The sequence below is a fragment of the Struthio camelus genome, chromosome 1, assembly GCF_040807025.1.
Source record: "Struthio camelus isolate bStrCam1 chromosome 1, bStrCam1.hap1, whole genome shotgun sequence".
NCBI classification, from domain to species: domain Eukaryota; kingdom Metazoa; phylum Chordata; class Aves; order Struthioniformes; family Struthionidae; genus Struthio; species Struthio camelus.
In genome coordinates, this window is record NC_090942.1 from 38,585,111 (window position 1) to 38,612,749 (window position 27,639).

At 39.0% G+C, this 27,639-nt stretch overlaps 2 protein-coding genes across 12 annotated transcripts in view; both read left to right on the plus strand.

Annotated features, from left to right (window-relative positions):
• Positions 1-461, plus strand: part of XPOT (exportin for tRNA) — a 28,959-nt gene extending 28,498 nt beyond the window's left edge. For all 3 annotated transcript variants that reach the window (XM_068934509.1, XM_068934518.1, XM_068934516.1), the window contains one exon: positions 256-461. In XM_068934509.1, coding sequence (XP_068790610.1) covers positions 256-282 — 27 coding nt within the window. In that variant the 3' untranslated portion in view covers positions 283-461. The remainder of the gene's footprint in view (positions 1-255) is intronic.
• Positions 462-7,173: 6,712 nt separating this feature from the next.
• The window catches only part of TBK1 (TANK binding kinase 1), a 30,674-nt gene continuing 10,208 nt past the window's right edge, over positions 7,174-27,639 (plus strand). The window contains exons 1-12 of one of the 9 annotated variants that reach the window (XM_068934530.1): positions 7,174-7,286; positions 11,105-11,224; positions 13,076-13,216; positions 14,004-14,133; positions 14,704-14,885; positions 15,519-15,679; positions 16,072-16,182; positions 18,312-18,491; positions 19,972-20,168; positions 22,335-22,393; positions 24,204-24,295; positions 24,725-24,826. In XM_068934530.1, coding sequence (XP_068790631.1) covers positions 11,138-11,224; positions 13,076-13,216; positions 14,004-14,133; positions 14,704-14,885; positions 15,519-15,679; positions 16,072-16,182; positions 18,312-18,491; positions 19,972-20,168; positions 22,335-22,393; positions 24,204-24,295; positions 24,725-24,826 — 1,442 coding nt within the window. In that variant the 5' untranslated portion in view covers positions 7,174-7,286; positions 11,105-11,137. The other 8 variants (XM_068934560.1, XM_068934593.1, XM_068934582.1 and 5 more) reach the window with 8 other exon arrangements.

Consider the following 27,639-nt stretch of genomic DNA (forward strand, 5'->3'; position numbering starts at 1 on the left):
TTTGTGTGGCTTATGTTGTTTGTTTAGTTGAAAGAGCAAAAAGGTGATGTTTGTACTTGCAGAGAATATGTCAATACGCTTTATTTGGAAGGTTTTGAGGAGTGTAATCAAAATAGCACAAGTCGCATCCTTGAGATCAGTGATTCAGGATGCTAAAGAAAATTAGGTGTATCTAACTGTCTTACAGTTCTGAGATTTGGACTGTTTAAAGTGCACTTCCTCTGTCTTAAGTTGTTTTTTGTAAATTGTTAACAGGTATTCTTCCAGAGAGCGAAGCCCTAAGGGAAGTACTGGAATCTCATGTATCTCTTTCCATAATCAGGAACTCTGGTTGTTAATTTATAAAAATGCTAACTCTTGTGCCATTCAGACTGGTCTTGTTTTCCTTTTTAAATGTTGCTTTGTGCTCACATCAGTACATGTTTTAGACTTTACATTTAAAAAAAAAAAAAGGAAAGAAACGCAAATGCCCCACTTCTGTCTCAAACATGAAGGCATGTGACAACATGAAAAACTTCCTGTATACCTACACAACACTTTTATTATGTATAGGATGATTTAAGCTTATGCTGTAACATATACAGCAATAAAATGACTTATTTTTGAAATTAAATGTAAAAATCCCTTAGGACCATAGTAATGGTTATTAAAATGTGTACATTTTTGATACTGAGTAAAATGTTTTCATAAGACATAAAATTCATTTGTTCATGTATGGTGACATGAAAATAAAACAATCAAAGCCATTTTTGTAGATAGTCATTTCATTGAAGTTGTCTAAATGATAAAAAATATATATATACCTCCTATAAAACAGATTGGTTTAATAAATGATTTCATTTAAAAGTCGCATCTGGTTCTATCTTTTTTTTAAATCAAAAAATAAAACTTTATCTAGTGAAATACTAAGTCTCTTTGAATCATTTTGGTTGAGTCTTCAGAAGCCACAACGTGCTGTGGTCTTTTGGCTGTTACATTTGAGCAAAACTTGGCAACTTTACTGATCCGTGCGTGATAACAGTGGTATTGCAGTCTTGTGTGTGGAAGATCCTGGGAGAAAGAAAGAGTTGCATTCATTAAAATACTCCAGTAGCGTCAATGATCTATACAGAGATTTTAGCAACGTGCCTGTTTGCAATTTTATGTCAACACATTTTTCGTCAGTTTTTCTTTGCTTTTCTGTTTTTTGTTGTATAACTTTTTTTTGAGAACAAAAAAAGGAGTCTTCCTATGCACAGGACTCTCAAGAATAGATGTTCATACTGACAAACTGACTTAGCTCTAGCATAATCAGATTGAGCATTTCTTCAGAGGGCATGGTGCTAGGTTCTTCGTCTACATTAAATGGAAAATAAATGGGGAGGTGGTTAAAAACGCCACCTAGGAGGGGAGACTGGTGATCACTGTGGATACTTGCTGCCCTTCCCACCCTCCTCATTGAAGGAGGAAAGTAGAAGGTGCTTAGGAGGTGCCTTACTTTTGTTTTCCATCCTACTTCTACCTTTACTGTTCTTTGATAGGTCAGTGTCGCTCCTCACTATTGGATTTGTGTTCCTGGCTTTTGTACACTTAAGGTTCCTTAGGTCCACTATCACTTTCATTTTTCTCCTATAGTGGTGTAAGCCTGTGCTTCTCTGCTCTGCCCCAGCTCAGGGGGCCTGACCACTGCAGCTGTTGTGTGGTGCTCCCTGACAGAGGGGTGCCTGTGTTTAGTTCAGTCTCCTTCCCTCGCAATTATCACTGCTTTATCATGAGGAAAGGAAAACTTTCACTAATCAGACTACAAGATGAATAAAAAAGAGAGTGAAAAAAGCCCTTCCTTATTTTTTTTTTTACTATATATTAAAAACGATTTTGCTCGAGTGTCGTTGCAATGGGATGACTTAGTCTGACAGACAACATTTAGACTTCTGAAGGCAGGATAGTACTGCTATTTTCAGCGCTGTGCAATAACATGAAAAAGCCTACAGTTAACAATTCTGTTAGTACAATTGCCTCTGTCCTATTTGTGTAACAAAGAATAATTTAGCTGTTATCAAATCACAGTCTCGGGGGAATAATGTAAAGCCTGGCTACTGCCAAAAGGGGCTGCCCCCTCCTTCCCCATACCCACTGTCCTCACGTAGCTTCCTTTGTGCCAAATTTCATGTTCATGTCACGCTCATAATGAGCCATTCAGAAAGTTAAAGTGGCAGAAAACTTCCCCATCAAAATGTGTCTCCTTAGCTGCCCGCCACTGTAGCGTCAGGTGAGAACAGGTATAAAGTGGAGAGCCTGTGGGTGCAGGAAGGAGCTTTCTGTGACAGCCAGCAGCCTTGCTGTATTGTAAATTGTACTCTGACCTTCCATAGATGACTAAAAGAACATCTTGTCAGATGAATGGTCACGTAGACTGTATCTTCTGAGAAACTAATTTGCCTTAGCTTGAAGGATTCAAAAAAGGTAAATACATAAACAGCGCTCGTTCTGGCTACTAGCAGATCACTCCTGTGCAATTCCCTTCAGCTGGGCAGAGATCGCGGCTCCCTAGCTGGTTATATCCCCGTTGGGTTATGTGGTGGGCATGTAGCAATTACCTAGTAACTACCTTTGCAAACAGACAGGGTTTAGAAAGGCTACTGATGAGTTTTTAGATTTTCACTTTGAAGACATGGATTTCTACTTTTTTTCCTTTTTTTCTTTTTTTAATCTGGACTGGACAAGATCTTTGCACTTTACTTGTTATGTCCAAAGAAAGATTTGGATGAGCACATCAACTGGCCTCTCCAGGCAAGGTGTTTAGATGTTTTTCGTAATGTGCTTGTAAACCAAGTGCAAAGCACTTTTGCGGGGTAGAAGAGGAGGGAAAAGACAAAGAGAGGAGATTAAGAGTTTAGGTTGGCATTTACACGTTTTTCTTCTTCCTCGGACAATAGATGGTCATCTGACTTGAAGTCCGTACCAAATAAAACCTTCTGCAGCTTTCCTCTATGACGTACACCCTTGTTGTGCACCTGCACTGGTCAAAATGCCCCTATCCAGACTGAAAATGCATAAGCCATCATCACAATAATAACTCTTTATCTTTTGTGCACAACATAAATTTCTACTGCAGCATAAAATGTGCAAGTAGGAAACAGTTGCAAGTCCTTATTAAAGATACAAGGCATGGTTTGCAGATGGTATCTTTTATTTACCAGCTGGTACAGTTATTAAGGCCAGATCAGGTTTCAGGCTTATCAAGCTTGCAAGCCGTTTTCCAGGTATAAAATAGAACGAATGAATTTCAGGCAAGTAGAGGCGGGACAATTTCTCTCAGGGAGTGGTTTGTCAGAGCAGCTAAGCCATTTCAACAGCTAATTACTGTCCAGAGAGGCGGTCTGCCCCATGCCCTCTCTTGAGTCAGCCTTAGCACTTCTCTGACTCCATAACAAGACAGTATCTGGTGCAAAACTAATCTTACAAAATAGGTGAATAGCTTTTTGAAAGCTATTTAGAAAGCTCTTCAACCTTTTTTGGAGGTTTAGTTTTCCAGCCTTGAACTATCTCACCATGGAGTGATACAAGAACTACTGCTGATTTGAGGAAACGGGCTGTTCCGTGTAGCTGAGGTGGAGGAGGGAGCAAGAGCCTTTCAGGAACACTTGGCTATGGGGCCCTGTAACTGCAGTGACATAGGTCCATTGAACCTTTAATTGAGCCATTTCAGTAAGCTAAGCCAATAGGAGACCAAAGAAAGTACAGTGAAGGAAAATAACAGAAGAAACCATTTTAAACTGATTTACTATGCTGAAACTGCTGTGAAGGGTCTGACACGCACCAGCACAAGGGAAAGAGCAGAAATTTGTGGTAGTGCAAGGAGGACAAGTGATAAAAGTCAGAAGGGATAGCGAGAAAGAGGCAGGTAGTATCTATGAAATATTGTGGTGTTAGCAAATATGAGAAAAAACAAAATGCGCTAGAAAATACATTTCCGCCAAGTCAAAGATTGTTTTAAGTTCCTGGAGTATCAGAAGTGGAAAGTCAAGAGACAGAGTAATCATTCTCTGAGAAATGTTTTCTTACTCAGTGGGTTTTTCTGTTCTCGACTGATTGCTCACATTCATTCTGATCCAGACACGGGGGGCTGTACTTGTCCACAGGTTCTACTGGGCCGTGGCAGGGGATAACTCTGATTTGTTCTGAGGTGGGTATTTGTAGGTCATGTGAATTAGGCACATTGTAGGAGGACACCTACTCTGATGGTTGCGGAGACCGGTTGTCAGATTTTGCATTTGTTGCTCTAGCAAGAAAGCTTTTCCTTCTCACATTCTGTTTCTCTGTCTTTCCTTATGTTCATTGTTCTCTATATCCCAGACATTTCAAAAAATTGGTAGAAACAGGAAATTTTAATTCGATATATATATTTTTGACTAGCAGCACTAGCCACTGTTCTACTGAATTCTCCTAGCTTGCTTCTTACCTGTGGGACAAGACAAAGAGTATAATTGGTTGACTATTTAACATACATAGATACTTTTAGACTAAAATCTTCTTGTGAGCATTTATCGTAATGTGTGAGATTTATGAACAGCTTTGGAATGAATTCTCTGGTGGCAAGCTGGAAAAAGGCAAAGACAGTAAGAGCTGTTGTACATCGTTGAATTGTTTCCCTTCCCTCCCTGAGTAACTGCAGTAGAAATGAAAAAAAGCTGAAATGATTTACAGCTATGAAAGGCAGTTCTAACTGAAGTGAAATGAACTACTTAATAAACGTGCTTATCCTGTTTCAGCTGTGATGCCCGCTAAATATTTAAATTGAGTGTAGCAGGCAATTTGACTATAAGATGGCTCAAAAGCTTATTTTCTTTAGGTTCCTAGAAAATTAGAACATTCTTTAATGATATGAGAAATACTATGTTTAGTGAGCTTGGGAATTTTCACCTGACTTCTCAGGAAAGTTAGCAGTGCTGCTTTTAGTAAGACTGCTGTGCAGTGAAGATGCGATTTTTTTCAATCAAAAGTTTTCAAACGTAGATAATGCAATCTGATTTTTTTATTGGCAAGTATCTACTATCTGTAATTTCCAATACAATTATGCTAATTACCCAACTTTCTTCTGGAGCACCTATGTTCCAACAACCTGATTTTTCTCCCAATATCCTTTTATTTTCTAAGTGCCTGGCTTTCATATCGGTACAAGAGAAGATTGTGTGCAACATGCCAGCTTTAGCTGTAATACACATAGCCATATTGCTAGTACGAAGAGATGCAGTAGTAAACAACCGCAGACTGCTGAATCAGTGAACAGAAATGAGAATCCAAGAGAGGCGAGGAACACCAAAAGTTGTACTAATACATTTAAAAGAACGGGGGGGAAGCCAAGCGAAAATTTCTAGAGCTCAGCTGTGATGACATTCACCTTTTTGGGGTCTGTTTTGTGAAACATTGAAAGGCGGCTAGACAAAATACTCCTTGCGTAAGGATCACTGATTAGGTTACAAATGTCATTGAAAATGGACCACATGCATGAATCATCTTTATGGATTCAAGATGTGAGGAAAGCACGTGCCCTGGTTAAGTGCTGCGAGAAGGGCTGGCAGCCAGACCCGGGGCACAATGCTGCGGCAGTGGAAATGCTCTGTCCTTGGGTGCCAGAACACGCTTACTTAAATTACTAATACCAAACTCGGTGCATAGCATGAAATAATTCACTTTTAAGCCATATATTGAGTATTGACTCTGCTTTGAGCAGGAGGTTGGACTCTGCTTTGAGCAGGAGGTTGGACGAGAGACCTCCAGAGATCCCTTCCGCTCTGAAGGATTCTCATTTCAGCACTATTTTAGGACGGTTGGTTCCAAAAAGCATCAGCGTAGTGAGACAACGATCCGCCCGGTTTTATTCAGAAGTAGAAGCAATCTTCACACTAAGGGCATTATGCAAGCATACATTCAGCGTACAAAGAAAAGTTTATTGGTGTCTTTCGGATTTTGAGAGGGATTTTGCTAAGATCCATACCAACAATCTGATGAATATTCTTGAAGAATATAAAGCTGACTCATAGCTGTCCAGCTGATGACAAAACCCAGGCACGTATAACTGGATACAGAGGAGGGGAACGGCAGAAATAAACCATGGGACTTCTGAGTACTGCAAGATTTTGAAAGGCGCAAGGACCGAATGCAAATGTGGCATGGAGCTCTTCCACGTGTCATACAGAAGCGTTATTAAAAAAACCTCAAATGACAATGAACAGGGAATATAAATTAACCATTTTTATTAACAGTATAAAAGGCACCAACAAAGTAAATGTATCAGTTTCACTAAACAGAAAATGTATAAATTTCACTAAACCGAAACAGAATTCAGTGCCTCTAACAACTGAACTAGTGAAATTTTGGAATTCTGACAAAGCCTAAGTGGAAATAATAACAAACAAAACCTGTAAACAAAAGGTTGGTGTCTTGTTATACATCAATTACTCAAGAAAACAAGTTTCTAAGCTTCGGGAAGATTCCAAATGGAAAATGAACCGAAAAAGGACAGTCTTGGGGGGGGGGGAAGGGGGGGATTCTTTAGACCATTTTCCCTCCGTATTTATGCATAAGTAACATCATACATAACTCACAAAATTACCAGCATCTTATAAAAGCAGCACAGGCGACTTTCCATTTATTGAAAACAGTGACATTACAGGGCTGGCCAAAAAAAAAAAAACAAAAACAAAAAAGGCAGGAGACAAAACGAAAAAGACTCTTCCAGGTTTTGAAGTGAAAAACTGAGGGCGTGAATGTATGAAAAACACCGAGATGTAATGAAAAAAGGGTGACACTGAAATTCGCCCAGCAGGCGGGAACCATCCGTTATTACCTCATGACGAAGCAGCAACGGGCCAGCACCTGACGCAGACCACCCAGCGCAGGCAAAGCCCACTCCGTCCTGCCCGGGGAAGGCAGCGAGGGAACAGAAACGAAACCGCGGCTGAACCAGTTACGCAGCAAAACAAACAAACAAAAAACCCAGAAATTCCTCCCCCGAAGCGGCTGTCTATACTGATTTTAAACACCGCACCAGCTAAAACGGCCAAAGAAGCCGTGAACCTTTTCTATAGGGCGTTTCTTCGAGGCTGATGGCGGCCTCTCTCTGCTCCCGCCTTCCCGCCGCCCGGTACCGGCAGCCTCGCCCCGCGCGGGCGGCCCTGAGCCGAGGGAGGCGCCGAGGCGCTGCCTCCCCCCGCTCGGCGCGGCGCGGCGCAGCCCGGCCCGCCTACCCCGGCGCCGCCTCAGGAAGCCGGAAGCGCCGGGAGGGCTGGGTGCGAGGAGGCTCGGTGCGTGGGGCCGGGCCGGGGGGCGCAGGGCGGGGGCCGGCTGCTGCTGCTGCTGCTCCTCGCCGTTTGGGCGAGGCGGTCGCCTTCCCCGCGGGCTGCGGTGGCGGTGGCGGTGGGGGGGGAGACTGGAGTCCGCGGCCGGGCGGCCTGTACGGGCCGGAGGGGCGCGGGCTGCGGCCCCGGCGCGCTGCCACCGGGGAGCCGCTCTGCTGCCGCCCCGGTGAGCCTGGGCGCTTCGCGGCTGGCCCAGCCTTTGCCTGCCGGTAACGTAAAGCTTCGCCGCCGGGAGGGTGCTGAGGTGCGAAGATAAAACCTCTGCCGGGTCACGGAAGCCCGTGTTTTCCTCCTGGCGCGTTTGTGAGCGTGCGGCGGGTGGCTCGGGCGGTTTCTGCGGCTCTGCGCAGCTTTCCAGGACGGCGTTTGGGTACGGATCGGCCCTCGCTGGCGGGGACCAGGCCGTGTCGTGGCCTCCCGGGCTGGCGACAGCGAGGGCAGCGGCCGGGGTCGCAGGCGGAGCTGGGCTCGTCGCCCTTGGCGGCGGCGGCAGCCCCCGGCGTGGCGGGCGGGGGCGGGGGGGCGGCCGGGGTGTTTCCGTGGTTCGGGTACCAGCTTTCGGACCTGAGGCGGCGGAAGAGGGTCTGGGTGAGGACAGCGGGAGCCTCTGGGCAAGAAACTTCCCCCTTTCTAGAGAGGGGGTACAGCAAAGTGCAAAACCTTCATGTTTACCACACCCTGTAGCGCGAATACAACGTTGACTAGAAACGTCAGCAGCTTCCCTGTCGGCTGTCGGCTTTGGTGGCAGACAGGACTTTGCCTGTTGGCAGAAACAGCCCTCGTTTTAACGTAATCGTCTGTTCTTGCTCGCCTGGCGAACTTCTGCTTGGTAGCTCTTAACAGGGGATCTGCCTGCCTCGTACGCTGAACCGGTATGCCCGAGATAACGTTGAACTTCGTATTAGAAGCAGCCCGTGCTCCTTCTGCGTTACAGCGTTAGGAGTTTGGGGAGAGGGGGGAAAGCCACGTTAGCAATGCAGCCCTCTTCTCTTACGGTCCCCCGCCGCTGACCAGTAAAGAAGCGGTGTCGTCAGAAGCAGAACAATATTAAAAACCTGCCCCTGATTCTTTGAAATACTACTGAGTCATGGAGGAGAATAAATCCAAAAGAAAAAAAAAAAGAAGTAGGAGAGAGACCTTTAGGTCTCAGTGTGGAACTTTTGACTCATCTAGTATTAGCGTTTATGACCAGGAGAGAGGCATGAAGAAATAAAAAGTTCAGTATTAAATTTATTAACAGGACCAGTCATCCATCTAGAATCTTTTCTTTGAATATGAAACTCTTAGCGAGTGAATGAGTTTAGGAAGATAATGGGAGACATGGAGAAAAAAAAACATGTCCACAAATACTGAGTATTTAGAGAAGATCCGTTCTGAGTCAATCTAGGAAAAGAAAGATATTGTGAATCCAGAAAGGGAAGAGAGGAGAAAACAGAAGTAAAGCGTTCTAATACATTATGGAAGTTATTGGATTTTTTTTAAATGTAATTTGAAGATGAAAAAGCTGAAGGAGACTTTATGCCTTTAAACTGAAGGCTGAGACTTTATTACTATTATAAAAACAATATGTTGTCAGAAAAGTGTAATAGTGCAATGCTGACTTTATTTTGGCTCTGGATATGTTCCTGGGGTTACCGTTGGCATAATTACACCTTTTTAGTTTTATTACTGAAAATGTGAATCTTGAGAACACGTTAGTGATTTACTATTTGTTTGAGTTTTTTTAATCTAGTGAATGAAATCCAAGCTCATCTGTCACAACCTTGTCTTTTTTGTTGTTTTTTCACCCATTGATCTTGATGCAAATTTAAATCGAAAGCAAGAGGGTGTAGGAAGAGAGCTGATCTTGTGTATAAGTTATGACATGTCTGTCTCTTCAGTCAACATGATAATTCGGTTTCCAATTGGTTACTAAGATTTTTAGGATTTTAATAGACATAGGAAAAGGAACTCGGTCTTTACTTGATCCTTCTTCACACTTGCTGCCTGCTTAGAAAGGATTCATTACGTTTCTGGGTCTTGGTATTAGGTGATGAATGTTGCTTCTAACTAGGTGGCAAAACACATATTGACTTGTAATGTGCCAGCTGGCATGTTACAATTAGGGGTTTTAATTATGAAATTTTTTTTTTGTTTATTCAAAGACCGTTTTCCAAATGGTTTTCAGAGTGGGCTATATATTAAATTTCTTTGCAGATGTCTTCCTTATCCTCTGTGCCTGCATCATACAGTTCTTGGGCATCTATGGTAATTGCCAATCGGGAGAAGTTATGTTATTTCAGTATTGTAAGTTGTCTTAGCAGAGTTAACGGAGTAACGTAAGTTTGTTTGTTTGTTTGTTTTTTAACTCATGGTGTACCTCTTAGTTATTTTTAATGCATTTAAATGCCTTGAAAGGGTGTCACTGTGCAACAAGCTAGCTGTTTACGGATTCCCCAATGAATTGGTTTAAGAAGTGCTGTCTTGTTCAGTTGGTTCAGTAGAACCTTCCTTCCCTTGTCTAGGCATTAAGAAATTAGCGGGGTTCGTTGTTGTTATTTTTTAATGCTGTTGCTGTGTCATCCTGAATTTTATTTTGGACTAATGTCAAGTCTTTGTGTAGCATCTGTGCTTTCTGTATTTTACACATAATTGCCGGATGTTTTGGAACAGGTTGATAAGAAACTGCACATCAGCATAACGAGGAAGTAGCTGAATGAAAGTATAATCTCAGAAATTGCTACAAATAGAAATGTGTTCAGGTGAAATCATGTGAAAATTTCTGTCTCTTTGCTGTGTTGCGCGGGTACGATAGAAATAGCGAGGAGGCCGGCGCTTTAGAGCGTGACAGCTTGCCAGTGCTCTTGAGCTCAGAGCAACTTCCTCAGCTTCCCTGTGGTAAATGTCGAGCGAGATTTTGGCTTGGGCTTGGTTTATAAGCCAGTGAGTTCTTCAAAAGTACCGACTACCTTCTGGTAATGAACATGCACAGGAAATGTTTTCATGTTTCTTCTTTCAGTAGTTACTGGAAAGGCTTTTTTTTTTTTAACTTTCTTTTTGCTACCAATTAGTTGTTTCTTGTTAATTCCTTCAGTAACTGCCATTAACACAGGCTGCCATAGAGTAGAGTTTAGAAATGAGGGAGAAACGTCCTTTAATTTCTTCTAGTTGTGATTGATGGTTCTAACGAGTTGAAAATATTCATGACTAATTACCTAGCCCATGTAAAACTAGTTTTTTTGTAAGAACTCAGTCCAGTTTTTCCGTGGTTGTACTGAAGTGCATGATTGTATCTTCTATTATTTAGTTATCTTCCAGAGCCAAATGGATCTTAAAGATATACTTCTCTGCCACCATCTCTTATGTTGTGGGTTTTTTGTCATGTATACTGAATCATGGAATTCAGTTACAGAGGTCCTGCTCGCCTGAAGATCTTGTGCACATGATTATCAGTTTTTCCTGTAATTTTCATTACTGTATCATTTAAAGACATATTTACAGTAGAACAATGATTATAAGGCTTTCACTTTTCCAGCTAATTTTGCAAACAGGATTTGAAGAGTAAAGACCTCAAATGCTGGGAGATGTTAAAGATGTTAGTTTTAACTTCTGTTAGTGCTGAGCTTATTTTTGATTGTTTATTTCATCTCCCGTTCCTCTGCTTATTTGTTCTTAATTTCTTCACTATGCCTTTGGAGTAGTATTTAATTTTTTTTAATTTTAAAAGTCCCCGTCATGTATTTTAATAAATTATAATTGGGTATATTTAACCTTTTATTTTTAAGGTCAAGAAGAAAACTGTCTAATCCAGAGCAAAGATGCAGAGCACTTCAAATTACCTCTGGCTCTTGTCCGACATTCTAGGACAAGGAGCTACTGCAAATGTTTTTCGTGGACGACACAAGGTTTGTGAGGAATTACTAATCTGGGTAGCACGTAAAGTAAAATGTTTTCACATATGAGTAGCATCATGGAATCATGAAAAACTGTTCAAGATTTGGGCCTAAAGCAAATGTGTTTTTATAACTATTCATAGGTGGTTTGTAATTGTGAATGGATTCATCCATTGAATTAGAGTTCTGTACAGTTATTGGTGGTGGTTTGTTTGTATATTTACAATACATTATTATTAGCCTTTAAAATACTAAGAGCTAAAGTTAAATTTTCATTCCTTCAGTTTTCAGTTTTATGGAAAAAATAATTCCTGACTTAAAATTATTCATATTAAAATTCTTTTTTCTTTAACATGACTTGTTATTTTTGTCATTGTTACATTCTCTTCTCTGGGTATTTTTCCGGTTCTTTTAAAAACATGTTTTCTGTGATTTTTATGGTAATATTTTAAGAACATTTCATTTATGATATGAAATCGTATCTAATGAAGCAGCTGTTAATATCTGACCATATATTATTAAGTCAGTGTTTCATGCATGTTGAGGACCTGTCTGTAGACCTTTCTTGGGTGGCACGTGCCTTGACTAATCAATACCAAAAAAATGCATCTTTGAGCAATTTTGCCATATAAATTTTATGCTATTGCATGTGTTGTAACCTCAGGAGCTAAAATTTATTTCATTCCTATGAATTTCACATTATGTGTCACGAAATGAAGATAAGCCTAGTTGTGGTAGTAAAGTTCCCTTTTAGCAATGATACTGTATGTGAAAACAATATGAAGTTCAGTATCAGCTACAGTGTTCCCTACTTTCCTCATTTAACTCTACAAGGAAACGCTAAGCAATAGCTAACAGGTAGTGCGCTTCTCTGGCCAAGTGAATTTCAACACAGTGTGATTCCCCTGAAAAAGCTTGTTACGGTTTCGTGGTTGCACCTCTCATCACCCTCGCTGCTCTGAGAACACAACTTGCAGCTTGGTGTCAATGGGAAAAAGACAGTACTTGGGCACCAGTGATGCACACAAGTGTGCTGTACAACAAACCAAGTGTGAATGCAGGAAAGCTTTGTCCTTTAGCAGCCTTGTGTTCAACAGATTCTTCTTATGTAAACTCATTCCTAGTGTGGAACGGAGTTGCACGCTAAACTGGTGTTGTAGGTGCATGAAAAAGTTGAGGCTTAGTCTCAGTCAAGAACTTTAATCTCTGATTAAGTTCTTGGCTGCACTCCTGACACTTACTAGGTACGTTTGAGTCGGTTTATGTACCTGTTTATTCCACTGAGGATTTTGCGTATGATGTGTAGTGCTTGACACTGTCCTAATTTAAAAAAATAAAATATTACTTTATCAATATAAACAGAGCAATAAAGAAAAAAGAGGGCAATGTTCAGCTTCCTGAAGTTGTCTCCTAACTTGAGCAGGCCAAAATTCTTAGCTGTAGTAGCTGCCTGCCTCTCCAGTTGGTACAAGTGGCTTACCTCTTGCTGAAAATTTCTCTTTCTATTTTTCAGCTGAGTTTATGGGTCATTTTGGAATATGTGGCCTTTGTTATGCTAGCTATTCTTTTTTTAAAATGCTTAGTTTTGGGGGGTTTTTTTTAGATTTTGTGGGTTTATACTGAGTTTCTGTTAATCTCCTTACTTCTAGTCTGTATTAAGCTAGACCAATGCATACCTATCACTTTTTTTTTAATTAGCATCTTAATTTCCAACTAAACACAAAATACTATTTTGAAGCATTTCCAATCTGGGTATGCTGGCGCACACATCAGAAGATCTCAAAACACTTGGATGATGGGTATGTGTACACTTACAGTCTCATGCTTCTGTTTAATTAGCAACTTGAATATTTTTTCAAACAGAAAACTGGAGATTTGTATGCCGTCAAAGTATTTAACAGTATAAGCTTCCTTCGTCCTGTGGATGTTCAGATGCGAGAGTTTGAAGTACTGAAGAAACTGAATCATAAAAATATTGTCAAATTGTTTGCTATTGAAGAGGAGGTAATGTATTGTTGTTGTTGTGGTCTGAGATGCATGGTGGTAACCACAGTAACTGTCTTTTTGCTTAGAGCATCAGTTATAAAGGATAAAGTACATTTTTAATTTTGCATTTAATTTTACATTTTGCTATGAATGACTTTTTTGGAAATAAAAAATGTTTAACCACAGGTTCTGATTCTTCAGAGCTGACTGAAGAAGCTACTGTCCTAAGCTTTATCTTGAATTAGGATTTTAAAGTTATTTTTATATATGAATATGTAACATAGACTGCTAAGATGGATAGTTGCAGAAAAGATGAACGTAGTTCAAGTACAGTAAACGCTTGAAAACTGGAGACATTTCAGTAATCCTGACAATTTTGTGGTTTTGCTTTATAACCAATTCAGATAATGACATAGCACATGTAGAATTTTATCTAGGTATGAATTACAATGATAGTGCTGGAACTGAGACTGGCTAGGTGAAATGACCAGACGCAGAGATTAGTAAACTGAGAGGAAAGAAGGAGAATTGCTGCTGTCTACTCTTCCCTGTTGCAGTTTCTTGTTTTTCCACTGTTACCTGCTCTGTAAGGACCTAGAACTGGAAGCTTTCTTAATTTTTTCCCCATTCAAAGTTAGAATAAATGGAACACTGTAAAAATTGGTCTGCGCCTCCTTTAAAGAAGACCAGCAGACTGGGACTTGTAATCTAGCTACTGATTTTTTGTTGTTGAAAATAAGCTCCTGTGGCTATAATTTCTGATACTGTTTTTACATTATTCACGAACTTTTTTATTGTTTTCCAGACAGCAACTAGACATAAAGTGCTAGTTATGGAATTTTGTCCATGTGGGAGTTTATATACCGTTTTAGAAGAGCCGTCTAATGCCTTTGGTTTACCGGAGTCTGAGTTCTTAATTGTTTTGAGAGATGTGGGTATGTAGACTTTGCATTTTAATCTAATGTATTGATTAAAACAGACTCATGCTAGTTTTGTTTATCTTAAAATAACAAGAGACAAGGCATTTGAATGACTGTCTGCTAATTTAACAAATGAACACGCTCGTACCGAGTCAGATCTTTTATTTATACTGGTGTAAGTGGCTGCATTAAGAAGCCATTTTTGCTTAAAACACTAGTTAGTTTATTTTTTCTGTTTCAAGATTGTTATGCATTGGAGTGTTCTCTTGTGATTGTTCATCTCAGAAATAGAGAATTAATGAGGTTTACCCATGTCTGCTTGCGGTTGTAAAAATTTCCTCTGTTTCTTTATGGGAAAGATGTTTCTGAGAGCAAGAAGTACTGTTATTTAGGTGTTGGAAAGAAGAAGAGGCAAAGATGCTCAGAATATTCTCTGGTCGTCTTGTTAATCTGGTGCCCTTTCACATTCTCCTTTCCCCAAGAGGAAGTAAACACGTGGGTCTTTTTAGCCTCAGTTACATTTCAGTGCTTATGCAGTGTGTGTCCATATACATATGTTAAATTCTGTATTGCTTTTTATTGAAGTGGCTGGGATGAATCATCTCCGGGAGAACGGAATAGTGCACCGTGACATCAAACCAGGCAATATAATGCGTGTTATAGGTGAAGACGGTCAATCTGTTTACAAACTGACAGACTTTGGTGCTGCAAGAGAACTGGAAGATGATGAACAATTTGTTTCTCTCTATGGCACAGAAGAGTATTTAGTAAGCCCGTATGATTTTACTTTCTGTTGAAGAAATGTATGAAGCCTGGGGCCTTTTATGATGGAAGTTGAATAGATGAAGTTCAGACTGTTGGGAATTCATATCCAAACCCTCAAAAATTAATTAAAAAAATTAATATTCAGACTGAAACTTTCCACCTTCTTCATCTTGGGTCAGGCAGAGAAGCATCAATGCAAGTACATTTTCGACATAATTTGCTTCCTCCCGTCCCCTAAAAAGACCGATAGTCTCTTCTGCTGTAGACCTTTTGCAAACCTTTAGGTTCTGTTGCTTCAACATCATCTGAAGGATTACTGGTGTTCTCCTCATCGTTAGGGTTGTTTTATTCCAGTAGTCTATTTTTAGCAAAATTTTTAAATACGATTGAGAAACCTTAATAAAGGTGTCTATCATATACGTAGTGAGCGCTTTTGTGATACTGTTGGAATAATGTTTGTGGTGAAAACTTAAGCAAATTCTATGATTCAAGCTAACTTTGCTTTTTGATTAAAGAAGCGAAGGTTTAGAATGCATAGTTATTCAGCTCTGAAATGGTAGATTGGGTTTTTGTTCTTGATACTGTTTATAAAGGAATTCTAAGTTCTTTTTACCTGTTTTTTTTTTTCTCTTTAGCATCCAGATATGTATGAGCGAGCAGTTTTGAGGAAAGAGCATCAGAAAAAATATGGAGCGACAGTTGATCTGTGGAGCATAGGGGTGACCTTTTACCATGCTGCAACAGGGAGTTTGCCTTTCCGACCTTTTGAAGGACCTCGTAGAAACAAGGAAGTGATGTAGGTAATTTAGAAGAAGAATTTTATCTGTTCATAAATTAAGGCAGTCCATAAAATGCTTTTATCAAGAATACTTTCTATGCCCACCCAGTGAACGGTAAGTCTCCTAAACTTTTGTCAAATCTGAGGTGGACAAGATTGCCTCTCCAGCACAGCCCATATTGTTTCATTTTCATTAAGATCACTATTTTAGCATCGCTCCTGTGTATGTCAGCTTGTCAATGAAATTCCCTAATTATTGTACTGCCCCTAAACAACAGAGTAGCTTAATGTTTGCACTCACTTAAGAATACATACTTAACGTTATTGATCCTCTTTTGAGGATTAGTTTACTAGACCTGTATGTAAGAGGCAGTAATTGAAGATTCTATTATTTTTGTAATACATGACAGGTATAAAATAATAACTGGAAAGCCTTCTGGTGCTATTTCTGGAATACAGAAAGCAGAAAATGGACCAATTGAGTGGAGCTGGGAGATGCCTGTTTCTTGTAGTCTTTCAAAGTAAGTTTGAACCTCTCATCAAGTGTTTCAGTGCTACTTGGTTGAGCTTTTCTGTTGTTCTCTCAGTACCAGGCCTTTGGAACAGAGCTCTGGCTGCTGCAGTTGTTTTCCTTGAACTTTTCAGTAGATCTATAGAGTGTATCACTAGGTTATCAAATGATTTTTCTTCCACACTATCCATATAGTTGTATGACTGCTAATTTACAAATAAGCTCCTAAAATTATAAAGTAGTATGGGTAGAAGAAAGATTATTATTATTTCTTCTCCATCCCAATCTCCACCCACCCTCAGAAAGGAGTATAATGATTTGTTATGGACATGTGGTGCTTCATATAAACCTTGAGCAGACATCCCCTCTTTCTTGCAAAAGGGTGTGACTTCCGACATTACAAAGATTAGGCAGTAGGAATTAAATGATAAGAAAAGTTAGTTCAAAGTGACTTGCATTTTTTTCCAGAAAACAATTCACGTAAGTGCATTTAACATGTTTGCATAGCGTCTTGGAAAATTCTATCTCATTTGTTGACATTTTGGCTTAATATTTCATAATACTCAGTAGGAGGGGCCATGCAGACCATTTGGGACATAAAGAATAATTCCTGCTGATATGCATAATGGAAAGCTATGTGTAAAGGAAAAACTGAAATCTTCATACCAATGTAATCCAGCCTTCAGCATCTTAAGGATGATTGTCCCTTTTTAAACAAATTTCCTTAGCAATCATAACATGAAGGATGTGGTGGCAATGTTATCTTAAAAAAAAAAAATTCCCATAACTCATTTACGTATTTATCTTCCTGGGAACTCATTTACGTATTTATCTTCCTGGGACTACTTAAGTACTTTAATTTTAAAGATGTTCTTAAGTACCTTGCTGAGTGCTTATTCAGAGCTATTATTCCCTTTCATGGAGAAGGGAGAGAGAAATTGTTCTATGAACAGGCTGTAAAAACAAACTTTCCTGAAAGCCAAATACTTGGATTCATAAGGGGTATAGAGTAGAAGCTTATATAAAACTCTTGCAATACAGAACTTGCAATTTGTAAGTATTTTTCATGATACTGCTTAGTTATTTTCTCTGCTTATTGTGTACAGTAAAGAATCAATAATAAGAAAGCATATTTTTAATTGAATGTCTGTTTATAGTAATATTTTCAAGCAGCATTCGAACAACGTTTGTTGCTATGACTTTAGTACTAAAGTGAGTTACGAGCCTGGCATCCATTGACCTATAATAGGGCCATTGGTGTGATTCTAAGCCGTTGGCACTCTCTTCACAATGTTACCGGTTCTTTCTGGCTGGATGCAAGTCTGATACGTGTGCATAGCATTAAGACTTTGGATGAAGAAGTTGTGCGTGATAGCACAGGAGTAGGATCCAGAAAGTTCCCTGCAGTTCGGATTCTCAAAGTAGAAATGCAAGAAACTTAAAACGGCCCTTCTCCTAGAATGGTGATGCCCATAAGACAATACTGCGCGTTCTTCTTTGCTGCAGTTCTTAGCTGTTCCTCATTGCCCTGCTCCCAGATGTCGTGGTATTATTCTGCCTTGATCTGCCAGTTAAGCTGCATGCATGGAGTACTTATTTAAGCCTATCTCAATCAAGATGAGTTCCATTAGTGTTAACTATTTAAATAATAAGTCTCTGCGAAGCCAGTGTATTTCGATTGAAAGCAGTGTAGTGTGCTCGCACAAACAGCTCAACCAGCAAACCATAAATGGTAGTAACATGCTCCAAAGTGATTAACTGTGATAGGTATGTAGAGTGAGCTGGGTAACCGATTATTGCCCAGCAGCGGTAGAAGATGATTCTACCTTTGTGACGTAAGCTTTTTAAACTACTTGCCATTTTTCCAGTGTCTATGAATGTTTGTCAGATAGCAAAGAAAGAATATTTGATAGTCAGACTTAAAAAGGAAGAAGAAAATGTATGTGTTACCATTAATGAAAAACAGTGTGCAATATCACTGAACGTTCTGTCGTTCAGCAGAGAGGGGAAAAAGACCTGGAGTGTGGTTCAAGATGTAAAAGATAGACTTGCATTCGTGAGAGAAGTCAAGTGAAATATTGCAGTTGGTCACCCCGTGAGAAGATCCAAGTTTTCATGTCTCTTCCTGGTGTACTCTAGGGGTCTACAAGTACTGCTCACACCTGTCCTTGCAAATATTCTTGAAGCAGACCAGGAAAAGTGCTGGGGATTTGACCAGTTCTTTGCAGAGACAAGTGACATGCTGCACCGAATAATAATTCACATCTTTTCACTACAGCAGATGACCTTGCACAAAATTTATATTCACAGCTATAATACGTAAGTATTCTTTCTCTATATTAATTTCCTTGTTCTTATACAGTCAAACAGTACTGTAACCCAGGATTACCAATGTTACAAATTCACTAGCCTTTCCTTGACAGTTTATCTAACTGTAAGCTTGTAATCAGCTGTATTCACTGTGCATAAAAGTATGTTGATAATAAAATAGTTCTACTATAATAATTGAAGGCTGAATCAACTCATATTAGTCTTAATCAGTGACAGAACCTGCTAATCTTTGGACATTTTACAGTGCTTGACTTTTAACAACCCAGCCCAGGTTCAGATATGCTACTGTTAAATACATTTCTTTACAAGATAGTTTTTCAAAGAGTGTGTTCAAAACTGTTTTGCTTATCTTGTCATCAAAAATATAAAACGTGTACATCATGTCTGGCATAAAAATCTTACACGGCTTCCAAGAGAAGTTATAGGTGGCACATTTAGGATCCTGAGTTATTTGGAGTTTGTTTTATGATCATCAAGCACTGATGTTAAAGCTGTAAAGTCTGGTTTACTGTTTGATGTAAAAATAAATGCCTTTTCTCTGCCTTATAACAGATAATACACAGCATGTATTATTCTCTGAGAGCAGATATAATCATTGCATCAAATGTTGTAGATACAGCACTGACCTTTTCCAGTTATTCTTTTCCTTTCTTTGATTTGTATCTTGAGAGAGCCTAGGCACTATTTTTGCAGAGAAATCTTGTTTGTACCTCTAATTGCTGTCTGAACTTCACTTTCTAAGTTTTATGTTATTATTTATCTTAATTATTATTTAAATGCAAGCTACCATATTAAGAGATGGGAGTGTATTAGTGCTGCATCAGAGACAAACCAGTCCTTTCCCTTAGTGTGTTTAAGTGTGGTGATTTTTTTTTTTAATCATCATTTTCTGTATCTTGTATCCATTGTGTACTGGAAATAGAACAGCAAAGTGTCTTTGTTCTTCCTGATCACTGTTGTTCTAGGAGGTAATCTGTCCACCTGTTAGCATCCAGGTTGAATTTGGGGTGTGTGCTGTTTCACATGTGAAACACTGGCTTTTTATCTTTGAGGAAACCAACCCTCTCCTTTTAAGAAAATGGTATTTGTAAGAAAATTGAAGTATGCTCCCTTCCTTCATCTGCTGTTGCCTGTTTGTGCTCACCTTCAGACTTCAAGCCAAAGCAGATTTGTTTACATAGACGTTTACAAAACTATGCTTTGGTGGAAAATCAGAGGCATAGAGAAGAATTTGATGTTTTGCAAGAAATAGCCTTTTATTTTTGTAGCAGAGCAAGCTGCAGCCTTAGGCAGTCCTGCTTTTGTTTGTTTATTCTTTTTATAAATTAAATGCTCTATGTCTAAAAGCAACTCTTAATTTGACGGAAATAAAAGACATGTTTTATTTAAATAATACAAAGCTATGAGTTGCTAAGCTATTGTATTTTAGTGAATCTAACTGGTAATGAATATATTGTTTGTATTACAGAGCTGCTATATTTCATGAATTGGTCTACAAACAGACAAAAATACCATCTCAGAATCAAGAATTGATATATGAAGGTCGGCGTTTAGTACTAGAGCCTGGCAGACTGGCACAACACTTCCCCAGAACTACTGAGGAGAATCCTATCATTATAGTAAGCAGGGAGGCTGTGAATGTTGTTGGATTAATCTACGAAGAAGGTGTGTGGCTGTCATATCCTCCTTCTTAGAGTTACCCTTTGTAAATAGTTTTGGTTATTTAGTTATGGTTTCATGTCTGGTGTATCGTAGACATGATGTTTCAAAAATAATCTCTGTTGGTATTTGACTGTAAGCAAGCAGTTCAGTTTTTTGAAAATGATGAGTATCCAGCATATTTTTACAATAATAGTGGCTGCTTGTAACATTCAGGTGCTGTGAACATGAGCATTTTTTTTGTTAAGAGGCAGTGGTGCATGTGGAGTTCTGAGATTTCTGAAGCATTTCATTCTGAATGAGTTGAAAGGAACTTTATAGAATGTCATTCAGAGCTGGTTCTGTGGTTCCACTGCCCACAGAGTGGAAATTCAAGTTTTGCTTGTTTGTTTTATTTCCATTTAATGTGATTAGTCTTTCTGTTAACAGAGGAGATCTTAGCAGCTTACCTTTGCTTAAAAAAGATAATTTATTTTTGTCTGCTATGGCATTAAGTTTGTACATTTGCACTCATTGTGGAGAAGCTGAGAGAAGTCCCTGTGCTGGAGCCCCTCTTTATAAGAGAGAAGCTGGAGGATGAGCCTCAAGTTGAAGGAGCGGTGTTGGTTTTGTCAGTATGTCCTATTCCTAGTGACTGCTAGGGTCAGCTGGCACTCACCCAGAGGTGCTGAAAGAGTGCAAGTAGATGTGCAGTGTGAGGAAGGATCAACAGTGCTTTTATATCCTGCCATAGCTCTGGGAGGGTCAATGAGCATGTGAACAAAGGCAATGCAGTGGATGCTGGCTACTTAGGTTTTTTAAAGGTATTCAGTGAGGTTGTGCCCCCAAGAGTCTTAAGTGAAACTAAACAGCCATGAAATTAGAAGGAAGAGAGTTTGTCCCATGAGGACAAACATAGGGCTGAAAGATACAAATAGATGACTTTCTCAGTGTAGAGAGATCATTAGTGCAACCCTGCAGGAATCTCTGCTGTGCAGCATATTCAGAAGTGATCTAGAGAAAGGAAGTGAGATAGTTTGCTGAAGATAAAAAATTATTTAGAGCAATAAAGGCAGCATCTGGTTATGAAGGTTTGTAGGAGGACCACATGATATTAAAATGCTTGGCAGTAACAGATGAGATGAATATGCCTGTACCTACAGGTAAAAACAACGTACAGGGTGGAGAGAGGAAACAATCTGAACTTAGTGAGGGGCTCTGCACTGGTACTGCTCTGCCTGGCCACTCAGGAAAAAAACCTTGGAGTTCTAATGGGCAGTGCTGTGGAGACATCTGCTCCATGTTCAGTGGTAGTCAAAATGGCACAGGCAAAGTTAGGAATGGACAATGAGCAAAAGAGAAAGCATTATAATGGATCTACATGAAGTTACAGCGTGCCTTCACCTTAAACTTTGAGTTTCTGGTCAGTTCTAGGCCCTCTTCCCTCTTCTCTCAAATGAGGTAGAGAATAATTAAAATATGTTCCTAGAAAAGCAATAAGGATGATGAAAGAACTGATTAAATAGACTAGAAGTTTTCAGCCAAGAAAGAGATGAGGTGGGAGATGGAGAAGCAGAGTATGCAACTTTTATAGACATCTGAGCAGCATGTAGAAGCTGCATAAGGCTTGCTTACTTTCTCTTCTAATAGAAGAACCATGAGATATCAAATTCATTTGTCATATACAGATTCAAAAGCAGTCAAGATGAGATGCTTCATTACACGAAGCATACTTAAGCTGCAGATTTTGTTGCAGGATGTAGAAGTTTAAGGTTTTGATGGGTTCAGAAAGATTCCGTTAATGAAAGACAGGGGAAAAAAAATCTATGAAGGGTTTTGTTAAACACAGATTTCACCAGATCTCAGGAAGTTGTGGGAAGGTGGGATAATCTGACAGGGACTTACCTTTTGCCCTGCTTTTGTAAGCTGCCAGTAGCAGAGGCTTAGGGAGCAATGGAGGATGATATACTGAGGTGGGTGATACCCATTAATGCTTTCTCATATAGAGGTGTTGTAGGTAGTGGAACAAAATGGGATCCGTTTCACATTCCTGCCTCCTGACTCGGTTGTGTTTGTGAGTTCTAATAATAAGTATTTCTAACAAATATACTAGTGTATTTATTATTTTCTTAAGACTTTTTAAGTCTCTTATTGAAAGTAAGAAAATACAGATATATTTGTTTTATATTTCAGTCTTACTTCCTAAAGTACATCAACGTTATGACTTGGATGGGGATGCCATTATGGCTAAAGTGAGTTGTTATTCTTTTGTTTTATATAGCCATCTCAGATAACAATACTGAAACGAAAGCTACTTAATTTTCAGATGAACGGTGTTAATAAAAATATTGTTAATATGCTAGTGAGAATTCTGATTGATAGAGATGTATATATTTGTTAACAAGTGCTTCACAAGTGTATTTTGCTAAAGCCAGCCTTTATTTACAAAATATTTAATTAATTGCTTAAATGTGATATTATTTCTCACCAAAATATATAATTCCCCATCTTTATTTCACTGTTTGCTTTGTAAATCAAACACAGTAGAGAGCTAAGAACTGCTTTCACAAGTCATTACTTAAACAAAACTTCCCCTCCAATCAAGGAGAGATTTTTCTGAGTTAATAACTATGTTAATAGTTTTGCTTAAGTTGGTGGAGAACGTGTTCCTAATAATACCATCAGTTTTAAAAGATACTTTCACTGAACTTTCTTACTAAGGGGAGATGAATATTTTAGAGCAAAGTCAGTTAACTGATGGTTTTTCATAATCTTGTTCCATAAAAAATACAAATAGCTGAAGTTAAATCATTCTAAATACATTTTTCAGTAAGTTAAGTGTTTTCCATGTAAGGTTTATTTGATTCCCTTTTTATCCATTTGAAGGAGCTTGTCTTACTTTTTTTAGGAGTTAGTGTTTAGACCAACATTAACTTTATCCATTCATACTTCTGAAAAAGTCATTAAACATTATCTACTGAGAAATCCATGCACCGGAAAGATTATTTTTGTTTACATATATATATATATATATATATATATATATATATATAAAAATAAAAAAAAAAATATATATATATATACACACACACACACATATTTTTAATCTGCCTTCTGAAGTCCAAGTGCTTTGTTACTATGTGATGCAGTGATGTGGGGAACGGAGCAGCCTTAAGCTGTTTTAGAGTCCTGGAGTTAGCCAGGTTCACAACAGATTTGTGTTCCCTCGAGATAGTGAAAAAAACTTAACGTGAGAAAAAAAACATTAATTCATTTTTTTTTCTCAGCAGAGAGGAATCTCTAGGACTCCACAGGAGAGTAGATTTTAAATTGCTTCTCTTGCAGGTGTTCAGAAGCTCTATGGGAGAAAAGTAGTGACAAAATAATGACAATTTTTTGGTCATTATTCTAAAAGAACTGAATGTGCGTTGCTGGTTGACTTTGTGACAATCATTGATAGTATGTCTATAAAATAATGGTTGCTGAGGAGCCTTGTGTTCAGGCAGAGCAGTCTTAAAAGCATATGTTTTCCTGAAAACCAGAAGTCTTTCAAATTATTACATAGAAAGTTGTCAGTTGATATCAGTTACTTAAAATATTTTAAATTATAATTTCTAAATAGTACAGCAAGCCTGTACGTGGAACTAGGTGAGTGAAGAGAGGCCCTAGCCTTAGGATTTAGAAATGTGTAATTTTTGATTTTCATTTAATGTATATGCTTAATACCTGAACTACTGAACAAATGTACTCGTGACTTGCCAGAAAATTGAAGTAAACCCAGACAGTAAGTGGAGTCATTCTTGTTTATAAGAGACTTATTTTCATCCCTAACTGATATTCCAGCATAACTGGAAAAACTCATTACCGCGTCTAGCTCTGCCTCCGTAATGAGTGTTTGGTTATCTCCCCACTAATGTTTGGGCAGAGTTATGCATTTTATACTGCCACCTTCGTGTTGCTGTTTCTTTTATTAATCTGTGTTGCTTTGTTGTGATTAATTGACTTGAAACAGTTGTTAAGAGAATGCTAGTTAGTACTAACGTTGTTTATTTTTTCCACCAGGCAGTAACAGGTATCGTATGTTACGCCTGTAGAGTTGCCAGTTCTTTGCTGCTTTACCAGGAACTGATGCGAAAAGGAATACGATGGCTAATGTAAGCAGTTGACTGAATTTCAGTGAGCATGATGTATTGTTTTAATTGAAATGTGTCTTGGTTGTCAATACGTAATTCTGTGATCCTCCAGCACCTTGGGAGGTTTCCTTTTCTCCTTGAACGAGTAGTCTTGAAATATTTCTTTTTTTTTCTGATGCTGAGGAAACAAAGATCTTTTTGTCTGATAAGAATTTTTATATATTTGCAATTTCACGTTCTCCTGTGGTGAGTTTAATTATAATTTCCAGTATTGTACAGGGAGAAGTTGAGTGGCTTGCACAAGAGTGTGTGACGATTTTGCTAACGCAATTCTAAATGATAGTAATTCTTACAAACATTTATAACTGCAGATGTATTACTGTATTACTGATTGCTGGTAAGATGGCAGTTGAATGCTTTTTGTTATAGATTAGTGCTTCACTTTTCTAGGGAAATAATCAAGGATGATTACAATGAAATGGTTCATAGAAAGACAGAGGTTGTCATCAAGCTGGATTTCTGCAGCAGAAACATTGAGAGAGCTGAGAAAATGTGAGTAGAAGCACTACACTGAATACATTGATTTTTTTTTTCTTTGTCTTTAATGACAACTGTATTTTAAGTTATGTTTATTTACAGATTTTTTTTGCATATAAAAATTAAATTGGAATTGGAATGAATTTGCTAATGTCAGTGACTTAAGCACCAGCTCTCATATTCATCTTTTTCAAATCTGAGTGTTAATTTTGCTCCTTAACTTAGTCAGAAGAGGTAATTACTATTGGGTAGCGTATATTCTTTTTCTCCTTCCCTCTCTGACACAGCTCACTTGCTGTTGTTGACTTTAGGAGCCATAGTAAAGTCTGGACAGAGAATCTAGTAGCTTTCCTTACAATAGTACTTTTGTCACTTAGTTTGCTTGTATGCCTGTATGCTTGTTTGCTTGTATGAATTTAAATAGTGCCACTTTCACAGCTTTAAGACCTTAGCACCTTCTCCGTGGAAGGCATTTTAATGTTGAAATAGGAGATACAGCAGCTGTAAAATATTTCTATAAATTTGCATTAGGAGATCACTAGTAAGGCTGTAAAGTCAAAAACATAGGAAAAAAATTAGGGTTGCTCTCATAATACCAGTTTCGCTGTTGTGCATCTATGTTGTGACTAGTCCTTACCTGTATGTTTGCATAGAGTTTCCTCCCCACCCCCCCACCACCACCCTCTATGTTAACTCTCCCTTGTTAAGGATATATTGAAAGGAAAGTTGCTGAACGTTTTTTCCCTTCTCTCACGTGTCGAATAGTGAACAGCTTATTTGCTGCAAGCTGTTCAGACTTTTACTCTGCAAACAGAATTATTAGTTTCTTCATCTGGCTTTTCTTTAGTATTCCTCACTAAGCAGTGGTTCAACAAGTAATTATCCTCATCAGTGTTTATTAGCCCTAGCTCTGTGAGATGAGTATCTCTCTGAGATGCTGTTCCCACCGTACAACTTGTGAATGTAAGCACATAAAAATAAAGGTCAGAAATATCCACAGATACTTTTGATGCCAAATGGAGATGCTCAGGCCATGATTTTTCAGGTTGCTTTATTACATACTAGTTTATATGTTTAAACACAGTTTCCGTTTCCCTTAGTTGTAGCAATGAGTGCTTGCTTTTGCAAATCAAACTGGTTCTAAATCAAGCATTTGTAAAATAAAAGAAATAAAGCTTATAATCTGAAAATTCTGGTTTAAATGACTTGCCTAGCCTTCAGCTGTCTTAAAATGTTGTTCTTGCTTTTATTGCAATCCCTTTTCATCTTTAATGAATGAGGTAGAGCTCTATAAAATGGATCCTTTGGCAAGAATAGTATGTGAACCTTTCTCTGACTGTCACAGTACATGCACATAAGGAGGCCAAAAGTAAACTGCACAGAAGTCCCTCTCCCCCGTCCCCTCTCCCGTTAAAGATCAACTAAATAATTGCTATCTTGTAGCATAAAAGAGACAAGACTTTTGAGATTCAAGACCACAGAAGAATGGTGATGCTTATTTCTCTCATCATCCATTTCAAGCTCTGGAAGCAAACATTTTCTAGTAGGCAGATTCTTCTGCTCTGACTCTTTCAATCAAATGCTGTCTGCAGGAGATGGAGTTGAACCACCAAATTCTCCGCCCAAGTTTCGTATTTTCCTTTCCTTTTTCATTTTCATCTCCCAGTCCCACTTAATATCCAGTTCTCAGTCACTCACCTTTCCCAGCACCTTTTCAAATGTCCTTACAGTGTCTTTGTTTAGCCTTTCTATAATTACTATCAGCTGGTTCTTTATGGTGCTTTGTTCTTAGACAGTGTGATACAATCCTTATACCCTGCCTCTTCATAGGATTCTCCCATGGATAATTGTTTCCCTGTGCTACCTACTCCCAGTCTCCTCTAAATGCTATTTGGGTTACAAGATTCTCTAAACTTGCTTTCAGACTGGTCTGAAAATCTAGATGCCTACAAGATGATTAATGCACATATGCAGAGCTGTTGTGCTTGTAGCATAGCTCCAGCAGATCTCAGCCATGTTGGAGCTGCTATGTATGTGCAAATTGAACAGCTTGCATATAGCATCTGAAGATACCAAGGATTTGTCACAGTTGCTGCATCCATGTCAATCACATTTGTAGCAACTTTGACAGGTCTGGGCTTGAAGATACTTCCTTTAAAAAAAAAAAAAAAAATCAGTGGTGAAACGAGCAAAGCTGATAACTAGCTAAACAGCAGTATACCTGGATAGCCTAGTTACAAATCATCAGGGCTGTAATCCAAATTTTCCCTTGAACCAGTTTGTTAGTTGACAGAACTGGTTCTTGTTCGCTCTGTATATGGTTCACATGGCTCCTTCCCCCTTTCTATGAGGACGCAGCAGAAGGCGACCACTTAGATTTCAGAATAGATCATTTTTCTATTTTAGATTCCAGTTTGTAACTCCAGTGCATTCAACAGTATCTCATTTACCTCATGAAGTTCAATAAAGGGAAGGAATAAGCCCATGCTTCAGTACAGGCTCGGGGGCTGACTTGCTGGAGAGTAACTCTGTGGAGAAGGACCTGGGAGTCCTGCTGGACAAGTTGACCCCGAGCCAGCAATGTGCCCTTATGGCAAAGGAGGCCAATGGTATCTTGGGCTGCATCAGGAAGAGTATTTCCAGCAGGTCGAGCGAGGCGATCTTTCCCCTCTGCTCAGCCCTGGTGAGGCCGCACCATGAGCGCTGGGTCCAGTTCTGGGCTCCCCGGTATAAGAGAGGTATGGAGCTACTGGAGCGAGTCCTGTGATGGGCCACTAAGATGATGAAGGGACTAAAGCATCTCTTATATGAGGAAAGACTGAGAGAGC